Source organism: Pristiophorus japonicus, chromosome 10 (genome assembly GCF_044704955.1).
Source record: "Pristiophorus japonicus isolate sPriJap1 chromosome 10, sPriJap1.hap1, whole genome shotgun sequence".
Classification (NCBI taxonomy): domain Eukaryota; kingdom Metazoa; phylum Chordata; class Chondrichthyes; family Pristiophoridae; genus Pristiophorus; species Pristiophorus japonicus.
The window spans coordinates 24,150,178-24,162,158 of NC_091986.1; the positions used below are offsets into that span (position 1 = coordinate 24,150,178).

At 40.9% G+C, this 11,981-nt stretch overlaps 1 protein-coding gene across 3 annotated transcripts in view; it reads left to right on the forward strand.

The window, feature by feature from the left end:
• Positions 1-11,757, forward strand: part of LOC139274948 (endothelin receptor type B-like) — a 33,887-nt gene extending 22,130 nt beyond the window's left edge. For all 3 annotated transcript variants that reach the window (XM_070891704.1, XM_070891702.1, XM_070891703.1), the window contains 3 exons: positions 233-366; positions 5,998-6,106; positions 9,910-11,757. In XM_070891704.1, the coding sequence (XP_070747805.1) occupies positions 233-366; positions 5,998-6,106; positions 9,910-10,062 (396 nt within the window). In that variant the 3' untranslated portion in view covers positions 10,063-11,757. The remainder of the gene's footprint in view (positions 1-232; positions 367-5,997; positions 6,107-9,909) is intronic.
• Positions 11,758-11,981: the final 224 nt, after the last annotated feature.

An 11,981-nucleotide genomic window follows, 5' to 3' on the forward strand; every position in this document is an offset into this window, starting at 1 on the left:
TTGTTGGCAAGTTTCATGCAACAGTAAAGTTACACGGGGAAGTAATTTGCTAAAATATTGAGTACGTGTCACTATTATTATTGCCATGGAAAGAGTTCATTCAACTGATTTCAGCTAAGTCTCATGACTATAATCATACAGTATACTCAAAGTGTCTTTGATTACTAATCTTGAAGCTCCTTCAAACAAAGGGTTCAATTGTATAACTAACATTCTGATCATTCCCTTGCAGCGTCGTGAGGTAGCAAAGACTGTGTTCTGCTTAGTGCTCGTTTTTGCTCTCTGTTGGCTTCCACTTCACCTTAGCAGAATTTTAATGAGAATATTCTATGATGAATATGATCCCAACAGATGTGAACTATTGAGGTAAGACTTAATGGAACGTGTCGCTGCCAGATTACCATCAATGTACATAACATATAGCAGATAAATAGCTAATGACTCCTGTTAAAGCTTGTTTTCTGATGGGGAAATAGGGCTGATAGTGTGGGATTTTATATATGTTTACAATATTAAAAACGTAGCATATTAATCTCCATTTGATTTGTATATGGCAGATTGAAGCTCATCTTAAGTAATATGGAAAAAAGCATGGGGTTGAGGGGGTTGACTTATGAGGAAAGGTTGAGTAGGTTGGGCCTCTACTCATTGGAATTCAGAAGAATGAGAGGTGATCTTATCGAAACATATAAGATTATGAGGGGGCTTGACAAGGTGGATGCAGAGAGGATGTTTCCACTGATGGGGGAGACTAGAACTAGAGGGCATGATCTTAGAATAAGGGGCCGCCCATTTAAAACAGAGATGAGGAGAAATTTCTTCTCTCAGAGGATTGCAAGTCTGTGGAATTCGCTGCCTCAGAGAGCTGTGGAAGCTTGGGACATTGAATAAATTTAAGACAGAAATAGACAGTTTCTTAAACGATAAGGGGTTATGGGGAGTGGGCGGGGAAGTGGAGCTGAGTCCATGATCAGATCAGCCATGATCTTATTGAATGGCGGAGCAGGCTCGAGGGGCCGTATGGCCTACTCCTGTTCCTATTTTTTATGTTCTTATGCTGTATCGAGTGTCAAATTTTCTAAGGAATGGTTCTTAATGTTTGCTAAAGAGTATTTTACTTTGATGCCAAGGACTATGATTTAGGTAAGGTTTTGTAATTTCAAATATGTATATCTATTTGCTGATTAGTGCTTGGCATTTATAAAATGTATAAAGATCTTGAATCTTTCAGGGCAGCTACTGGTTGTGATTAGTATTATGGATGCTCATTACCAGTTTATGTTAATTTAATTCAAAAAATTCTATGACACAGGAATAAATGAAATCTTATTTTCAATTTGTTGATTTCCATTGCCAGGAATGTAACAGTTAAAAGTGTAACGTTGGCTCTTTTATCAGAAGAGCATCTGTTCTGATTTTCTCCATTTAACATTCACACAAAAGCTGTTAAGAGGTCACGAAGGTTCCCACCGATGGCTCAGTTGGCAGCACAGCTATACAGCCTGGGAACATCCTTGACCCCTGCTCAGTTATCTCAGATCATGGGAACACTTTCACCTGCAAGCTCCCTCCCAAGTCACACAAGGCATTCATTGTCACTGGGTCAATTTCCTGGAATTCATGGGCAGGCCACCACCCCAAGGTCAAAAAGCCTCACCACCACCATCTCAGGACAATTAAGGATGGCCAATAGCAATGCTGAATTGGCAGCATTACATGCACCCAAAAAACAGAAAATAAATACAACTTGATCTCATCTAACAACAACCTGTATTTATATAGCGCCTGTACTGTAGTAAAGCATCATAGGAGCCATAGTTATCAAACAAAATTCGACACCCAGATACATAAGGAAATATTAGGTCAGATGCTTGGACAAAGAGGTAGGTTTTAAGGAGCATCGTAAAGGAGGTCAGAGAGGTAGAGAGGCAGAAAGGTTTAGGGAGGAAATTCCACAGCTTAGGGCTTTGGTAGCTGAAGGCACGGCTGTCAGTGGTGGTGTGATTAAAACTAGGAAGACGGCCGAGGAATTGGGCCCGGCCCGGAAATCGGCGTGGTCCTGGCCTGCAAGACCACCAGCAGGCCGGGGCCATTGGAGGGAGCAGCGTGCGGCAGCATACCACTGCAGGGAGCAGCGCGTGCTGCTGCAGGAGGGCGACGGCTACGAAGCCAGGTCGCTGATTGCAGTGCGGGCAGGCACAGCAGGAGGGGCGAAGGAGCAGCAAGGGTCCGTAGAGGGAAGTGACCGGGGCCCAGGAGAGGTGTGAATCTGAGGCCCAGAAGAGGCGAGGGCCCAGGAGCAGCATGGGCCAGCCCACACTGCGACATGTGTGCGCACTCAATCTGTGCAGCAGAGCTTGTCTCCAGTTAGTCTTGGGTAATCCTTGCCACTGGACCAAGACCTAGCTCTGTCATGCCCGTGTGGTGGCTGCTGTGCAACGGTCACCACACCTTAAAAAAAATCCAAGCACAGGCATCTTCCACCCTTCACGATGTAGTTCGGGATCTGGAATATTAGGCTCTTCATTGAGACACCTGTGAACTCATCCCTTTTTGGTATGGAAGCAAGTCATCCTTGCTTTGAGGGACTGCCTATGGTGATGATGATGATTAAAACTAGGGATGCGGAAGAGGCCAGAATGTGGGGGTGCAGAGATCTCTGAGGGTTGTTTGGCTGGAGGAGGCTACACAGATAGGCAGGGGCGAGGCCATGGAGAGATTTGAAAACAGAGATGAGAATTTTAAAATTGAGATATTGCCGGACCAGGAGCCAACGAAAGTCAGCAAACAGAGGAGTGATGGGTGAACGGGACTTGGTGCGAGTTAGGATACAGGCAGCAGAGTTTGCATGAGTATAACAGTAGAGCACTACAAATGGACTCATAACCTCTTGGCTATGAGGGGGTTTGAGAATCAGCAAGGGCTCCTGATGTGATCATTTTCTGGTGATTATAACTGAAAAGTGCAAAAATATATATGCTGGTTGAGGATAGGATTGGCCTCACTGGGATGTTACCCGTTGCCTGCCAACACTGATCATTTAGGCACACACATGAATAATGAGTAGGAGGACGAAATTCCAGAGGAAGGCCATGCTACCTTGAGGCATGGAGAGGAAAAGAGGACAAAGAAAATATCTGGAAAAAAGAAAATATTCCATGATAGTATAAATTAAATATTATAAATTATAACAGATGTAATGATGATTAATAAAAATAGGTTATAGTATTGTACAGAAATGTCGAAAGAAAAACTTTGCATTGAGCACTTCAAAATTCTGAAATAATTTATCTAGACATGTCTTGTAAAAAATATTTGTTTAATTGCACAAATCCATTTTATGATGTGTACAGAATAATCAAATACATTGATTCTAAGTATCATAGTTTAGCAACTATTGGTGTCACTTAATAGTAATTGCCTTCTCCAACACTTATTCATTTGAAATACCTATCATATTAGAATAGATATATCTTACAACTTCATGACACTAGACTATATCAGATATGAATGCACACACGTATGCGGGTTCGCAACATCCACACCCAGTTTCTGGAAGGGTGAGGGGAAGGCTCTTGAGGGAAAAAATTCTATCCAGCCCAAATATGTCCGCTGCATCAGAGAGGGCATGGCCAAGAGTAGGGGACTCAGGCGCTAGGAGTTCCATCGGTTACAACCTGGAATCCACCAGTTGGTAAATAGACTGAGTGAAAGGAGGCACACCAGCCTACCAGCCAGTAAATGTGGGCCTTTTGGTGGTTAGGCATGGTTTATATCGAAGGTGCGGCGAATGAGGGTACTGGGCCCAGAAGAGGTGAGGGCCCAGGGGCCGCATGGGCCAGCCCACACTGCGATATGTGTACGCAATAGGTCCGTGCAGCAGAGCAGATCTCCAGTCGTTCTGATTCGAGCCCGTGTGGTGGCTGATGTTCAACGGTCACCACACGTTAAAAATATCCACGCACAGGCATCTTCCACCCCCTCAATTGGAGTTCAGGACTGGAACAATGGGTCCTTCATTGAAACATCTGTGAACTCTTGTGGAAGCAAGTCATCCTCGTTCGAGGGACCACCTATGATGATGATGATATAGTCTGGACCTCCAACAGTTCTGCTCATATGTTTTGGTTTCTGGGTTTACTGTGGTGGGCAGCCGAGACATGCCCATGGTGGCGAGGGCACCTACCAATGATATGTTGAATCGGGAATCTCCCCGGACCCCTGAGAGTCTGTCGAGATTGCAAACCCATTCTTTTTTGGCCCGAAACAATCACTGATCTGTTGTCAAATTGAACCAGAGTAATGTCAGTCCTCACCACCTCACCCCACCCCCGACCTCCGACCCCCCAGGAAGGAAACTCCACCATCCGAAAGGAAAATAATTGATCATAGCAAATGAACATGATACTTTCATGTAGGTTCAAATCTCACTATGGATTTAAACAATTAATATTGTCTGACATTCCAGTACATCAGTTCTGTTGGAATGCTGCATTGTCTGAAATGCTATCTTTTGGATGAGGTGTTAAACTGCCTGCTGAGGTGGATGTAAAAGATCCCTTGGCCCTATTCAAAGAGGAGCAAGGGGGGGTTCCCAGAGTTTTGGCCAACATTCCAATTTCAACCAACCAACACCACCAAAACAAATTATATGGCCATTCATTATTCATTCATTTGCTGTTTGTGGGACTTTGCTATGAGTGCGAACTTACTGCTGTGAAAACTAATTAATTGGCTGTAAAGTATTTTGGGAGATAAGAAGCTCTACAAATGCAAATTCATTCTTTATTTCAGACATACATACGAGTTACAATTGAGCAAATTGTTGTTGGCGTGCTTAATATAAGAGGTATATTCACATAAAACACATACATATACTCAGACTGTTTTGTTCACTGATACTCGGTTAATTAGCACCCAAAACATGTGATTTAGATGAAGGAATTGAGAGTAATATCTCCCAAGTTTGCAGATGACACTGAGCTGGGTGGCGGTGTGAGCTGTGAGGAGGATACTAAGAGGCTGCAGGGTGACTTGGACAGGTTAGGTGAGTGGGCAAATGCATAGCAGATGCATTATAATGTGGATAAATGTGAGGTTATCCACTTTGGTGGCAAAACCACGAAGGCAGAATATTATGTGAATGGCAGTAGATTAGGAAAAGGAGAGGTACAACGAGACTTGGGTGTCATGGTACATCAGTCATTGAAGGTTGGCATGCAGGTGCAGCAGGCGATGAAGAAGGCAAATGGCATGTTGGCCTTCAGAGCTAGGGGATTTGAGTATAGGAGCAGGGAGGTCTTGCTGCAGCTGTACAGGGCCTTGGTGAGGCCTCACCTGGAATATTGTGTTCAGTTTTGGTCTCCTAATCTGAGGAAGGACATGCTTGCTATTGGGGGAGTGCAGCAAAGGTTCACCAGACTGATTCCTGGGATCGCAGGACTGACATATGAGAAGAGACTGGATCGACTGGGCTTGAATTCTCTGGAGTTCAGAAGAATGAGAGGGGATCTCATAGAAACATATAAAATTCTGACGGGACTAGACAGGTTAGATGCAGGAAGAATGTTCCCGATGTTGGGGAAGTCCAGAACCAGGGGTCACAGTCTAAGGATAAGGGGTAGGCCATTTAGGACCGAGATGAGGAGAAACTTCTTCACTCAGAGAGTTGTTAACCTGTGGAATTCTCTTTCACAGAGAGTTGTTGATGCTAGTTTGTTAGGTATATTCAAAAGAGAGTTAGATATGGTCCTTATGGCTAAAGGGATCAAGGGGCATGGAGAGAAAGCAGGAAAGGGGTACTGAGGTGAATGATTAGCCATGATCTTATTGAATGGTGGTGCAGGCTCGCAGGGCCGAATGGCCTACTCCTGCACCTATTTTCTATGTTTCTATGTTTTGGTGAGGACCTGAAATGTTTAATACATACTTGCATGCATAATAAAATATTTCAACTCTCTAGCTAACCGTTACTAATGTCTCTGTTTTCTCATCCAGTTTTCTCCTGGTGATGAATTACATCGGCATCAACATGGCTTCCCTCAATTCCTGCATCAATCCAATTGCACTCTACTTTGTCAGCAAGAGATTCAAGAACTGCTTTCAGGTAGCAGCATAATTGTTTTGAAGATCTGCATCCTAAAACGCTTATTGTTTGATTCAGAGCTGTTGCTAAAGTTGAAACTCAATGACTAAAGTTTAAACTTATGCTAGATCTTAAAATACTAATCAATTTAAGGTTTATCTGACAACTAGCTAATCAAAATCCTGTTTGTGAGCCTATTAATCGTACTTTCTAACTAATCTTATATTTTAAAATGAATAATTCTGCAGAATAAATTATAAATCCCATAGGGGCTTCTGTACTTTTTATATTATTTGTGACAAATCCACAAATGGGCCAATTTCCATCGTCAAATCTCGTTGCAGAACTGGAGCAAATCACACCTGAAATATCAAGAGCAAATAGCATTTCATTCTCTGGGCTAAGCTCATTTGCAAAATTATTCACAACACTAGGCACAGTTTCATATAAGGCTAGGACTGACAAGAATGGCAAGAGAGGAACATTGTATTGGTGATATTTAAAGTGACAGGACAATTAAAGGTCAGTGTCACAATGGTAGGGGTGGGGGTTGTGGGGGGGGACATAAATTCAGCAAGCTTTTGAAGAGCCATTTAAAGCATTGCAACCCATCGTCGGCCTTTGTCAAAGCTGTGAGTACAGGCAATTAAGGCGTGGCATGGAAATGAAGGGAGAGGGAATCCTAAGTGCAGATATAAGCCTGCAGACAAGCAACAAGACAGCCCTCTATTTGATGTCTCTTGAAAATGAGGTGGTGGCACACCGAATGCGTGCGATGAAGTTGGCCTTCTGTGCTGCTTCCTGGTACCATGCTCATACGCCTGCAAGCAATCATCTCAACTGTACTGATTGTATATTCAATCATTCTATGGCTATGGTGGGACTTTAGCAGTCTGGGTGCTCCTGTCATTTCTTATGGTTGAACTATCAGACCTGTATTTATTCTCCATTATAAATAGCGCCATTGTATCTTTTGAGCAACGAATGACAATTTTGAATGCTGCAAAAACGTAAACCGTAGTAATTTGGCTCTTGTGGCAGAGGATGTCCCAAAGAGAGTTCTGTGGAGGATGGTGAGAGAAGAAAGAGTTTACTGACAGTTCCATACCCAAACAGAAAAATGTACTGTGCACTCTTTGGCTAGTTCCTGTTCTAGCGATGTGGAATTGAACAAAAGAAGGCTCAACCTTGTGTTACCGATGTTGGACCAAGTTCCGTGTTATTGGGAGGGTTAGCAAAACATTGCATCTTTTATTGTTTTACCACCAGGAATTCTGTTGTAAGTTAATGAAACATGTTGTTATAACTCATTGCTACTGTTTATTTTATTTTACTTTTAATAAACCCGATTCAGGGATTATAATCTAAGTCACATGGTCTGACAGTGATTATTCTTCAGTTACCTGACTAGAAGGGTGACAGGGGTTATGCCATTTCCAGTAACAAACATGTTCGGTCTGACCCTGCTTCACCAGATATCATGTTTATAAGGTCACAGTTCAGCTTGTAGTGAGCAAGTGCTTATTTACAGATTACTCCTTATTGCCTAGCCTCAATTAAATATTTGGTACAGCCTGAAAACAAACAGTAATATTATAAGGCAACATAAAGTACTGCAGGAAAACACACTCAAAAACTATATATAATGTTTGATTTCAATGTACTGCATGGTGAGGTACCGAGGTATAGAAAACATAGGAAAATCCCAGTTTATAATGAACTAGCTGACCTCAGCCAGGCAGGGGCATTGGTACTGCCATGGGGCCCCCTCCTTCTTACTATCCACTGATGGTTCCTAGAAGGTCCATGTGAGTGGGTAATGGGCGAGTACAGGACTGAACTTGGCCGCAATGCACCCCTCCCTCCCCCACCCCCCATAAAATGGATGAATCGCCTACCAACATTTGAAAAAGCCATAAACAGCCCATCATGGTACACTAAAACTTGGCAGTGCATCGGCCTTTTTTTCTCCTTATGTGAAGCAGTCACCTACTCACATGCAACCATAATTTGGGCTTTTGTATAAATACTGATATTGGAGTCTTTCTTTTTAAACGGTTGATGTTCCAGTTATAAACACAGCAGATTTTAAATGCTCTACAAATTTGAGTCTTCAGAGTTCAATATACTTGAAATTATTCTCAGTTTAAACATGTTTAACTTTGCATTCAAATTATTAGTTACATATTGCAAGTAGTCTGTACTCTCTGGAACATTGGTGGTGAAATACCTGGTGACCCTACTAAATTACTTAACCTACACAAAACGTATTCCAATATTATGGCTGAAACTGATTTGTAACTTTATTCTGCAAAAAAAAGAGATAATTATAACAAAGTGAGAATAAAATGCATTTCTAAAAACCATGAAAATTGTGTGTCATAATTATAGTACCTTAGCCACAAGAGTAATTATTAAGAATAGAATACGGTTAAAGTGATTGATACATAAATAGGGGTTTTTACATCTAATCCAATAGTCATTTAATTACACGTTAACCAGTTGTGTCAATACCGGTGACCTTTGCCTGGGGATTTCAATAAAATTAAAACAATGAGAAGCTACTTAACAAGCAGTCTTTGCACTATGGGAATGAATTCTATTTGGTTCCCGATGAATGGGAATATAATAATCTTTGCAGGGCTATTGGAGAAAGAGCAGGGGAGGGGAACGAATTGGATAGCTCTTACAAAGAGCCGACTCAGGCACGATGGACAGAATGGCCCCCGGTCAAGCAAGGCCTCAATTTCAAAATTCTCATCCTTGTTTTCAAATCACTCCTTGGCCTCGCCCCTCCTAATCTCTGTAATCTCCTCCTGTCCCACAACCCCCCGAGATGTCTGCTCTCCTCTAATTCTTCCCTCTTGAGCATCCCTGATTATAATCGCTCAACCATTGGTGGCTGTGCCTTCTGTTGCCTCGACCTGTGAAATGCCTTGGGGCATTTTTACTACGTTAAAGGTGCTATATAAATACAAGCTGTTGTTGTATGATTCTATCTTATGTGATTTGTCATTGATTGTTGACAGCTATTTTTCAGTACTCTAGGTGTAATTGCTGTCCTGAGTTTGCAACAATTATTCTCTCCCATAAAACAGAGTATCTCAGTCACATAAATTGATGCACAAAGTTCTATACATAGTGGGTTAATTTTTAGTCAGTAGGGGCGGGAGGGTGGGTGAGAAGAGACGTAGAGTGTAACGCAGGGCCTTCTCAATAAGTTGCAACTGGAAATAAGAGGGCGAGTCACTCTGGCAAACTCTCATTTACATATCAGAGAGCGATATTGGAAAAAGCCACTACTGGTTTCCTGTCTTCCCTCTCCATTCCAGGTATAGCCTATGACCTGGGAAGACCCAAAAAAACAGGAAGAGCTGAACATATAAGATAACTGAAAAGAAACAAGAAAATCGCACCATGTAGTGAATTGGTGTTATTGTTTCAATTGTGTCAAAGTGGATTGTAAATTAAATTGCTCAAAGGTTATGGATCTTTTCCATTCATGGAGAATCCTAAGCTCTGGAACTCACTGCCTAAACCTCTCTAACTCTCTTTCCTCCTTTAAGACGCTCCTTAAAACCTACGTCTTTGACCAAGCTTTTGATCACCTCTGCTAATTTCTCCTCATGTGGCTCGGCATCAATATTTTTTGTCGTATAATATTCCTGTGAAGTGCCTTGGGATGTTTCACTACATTAAAGGCGCTATATAAATACAAGTTGTTGTTGTTGTAGTAGTCAACTGACTGTTCACTAAGCTGTTCTCTAGGTTTTCTCGCCTATTTAGTATGATGGGAATTATAAAATTTTCTTTGTTATATACAGTCCTGCCTTTGCTGCTGGTTCCAGAGGAAGACTATGATGCACGTGTTGCCCCTGGATGAGAAGCAGTCCTGCATCAAGTGGAAGTCAAATGGCATCGATCATGGACTGGACCACAGCAATTCACGTTCCAGTAATAAATATAGTTCAACATAAAACAAAAGCCGTTCTCCACACATCCATCTCAAGGAAGAATGCCGACACTGCCTAAAACTGTACAAAAATTGTTAACCCTACCATAAGGAACGACAAAAGTCCAAATTGCAAATCATAGTCCTCCCCCCCAAAAAGGGCAGATACTACATTTAAGGAAATGTTGTTTGGAAAAGCTCACACTGCAGCCTAAAGAGTAAACAAATTCAGAAGAAAATGAGGACAGATCAACTGACAGGGGAAACCATTGTTAAGGCACTTGAATGGTCTGACTCTGCACTTTTAGGTCACCAGAACATCCCCAACTTCTAAACTAATCTGTTGCAAAATATATTACAGATTAATGAGCCTGAGCCACAAGATAAGATGACTTGGTTTCATATAGCATGCATCACATGGTCGGAAATGGGTTTAGTAAGCTAAATAGGTCATATTGTCTAGAAAACAATTCTCTCAAACTTTTGTGAACAGTATTTTATTCATAAAATGGATTTTGGGCCGGACCCATTGCCCTTTCACTTTATTTACATCTTACTCATATAGCTGGCGTACGTGACAATGAGAATTTTATTACAGCAACATGGGTGTTGCTTCAAAATCATAGAGGCGTGTGATATTGGTAGACACACAGCAATTATTTGAATAAGTAATGACATTTAAATCATATTATTCAACAACAAAAAACAACTGGGCTGTGAATATTCACACATGGTTGCACACCCATAATGAATACACTTTAATCCATAGCTACATTCTGTAATGAAGGTTTTAATATACAGACGTTGTCCTACTCAAGCAGATATAGTTTGAACTGCTGTTCCTGGATTAACTCTGCAAACTCTCTCCTGATTGCCCAAGCTCAGTTAGTGAAGAACTACTTGGGGTGGGATAGAAATCTCTTTTTTTATTTGCAGAGAAATTGTGAATGCGAATGTGTTTATAAGTTCATGAAGAGTAAATTTGCCCCCGTGCTGCCTTTCATCAATACCATATAGCAAGGGTTACCATGTTATGCTAGTATTTACAACCATTGTGACCGTTCTTTCACCACTAAGCCCTTTAACTAGAAGCTGGTATGACTGCATTTTCATTGAGCAGGCCAGATTGTCAGAAAAATAAATCATAGCGTTCATGTTTGTTTTAAAAAGATGCATTTAGCTAAAATAAATTGCAGTATTATTTTGTTAAAATATTAAATGTATATTTTTTAAAAATAATTTCAAAATACACAATTATTTAACATTTAATTGGCACACAGTTTGATTCATAGTGTTATTGCATCATTGATGGAAACTAAGTACTTTCTGAACTTCTTGTACATATTGTTTATATGACACTTACATTTTACAATTAATTTAGCTATAGTGACTGGCTGAATATAAATTGCCCTGGCCACAGCTTGTGGATTTTTTTTTAGCCACTATTTCTGTTATATATATTAAAAAATCTGCTATATCCCCGAAATATATTGAAACCAATGATTGCTCCATGTCCAAGAATGTGACAATGTTTTAATTTTCAAAATGATGAGTAATGCTTATTATTCTCTTCTGTATATTTTTCATATTCATTTCAGTTATTTTATTGTAAAACAAATTGTGTTTACTTTCTAATGCCTTTAACGCAGTACAAATGTGAATGTTTCATGCAAAATAAATGAAAATTTATTCGTTTCTTTTGCCTTAAACCTGAACCTTCTTTCTTCGCCGAAAATATTCAGCCAATAATAACTACTCTGTTTTTCATTTTACTCTCCACCACTGCATCCTGCTACCAAAACTGAACCAAATGTAAAGAAATGTTAAACTGGTAACATGATGAGTAATGACCAATCATTCAAAGGTGAACTACTGCATATGCTGGAATCTGAAATAAAAACAGAAAATGTTGAAAATCTCAGCGGGTCAGGCAGCATCTGTGGA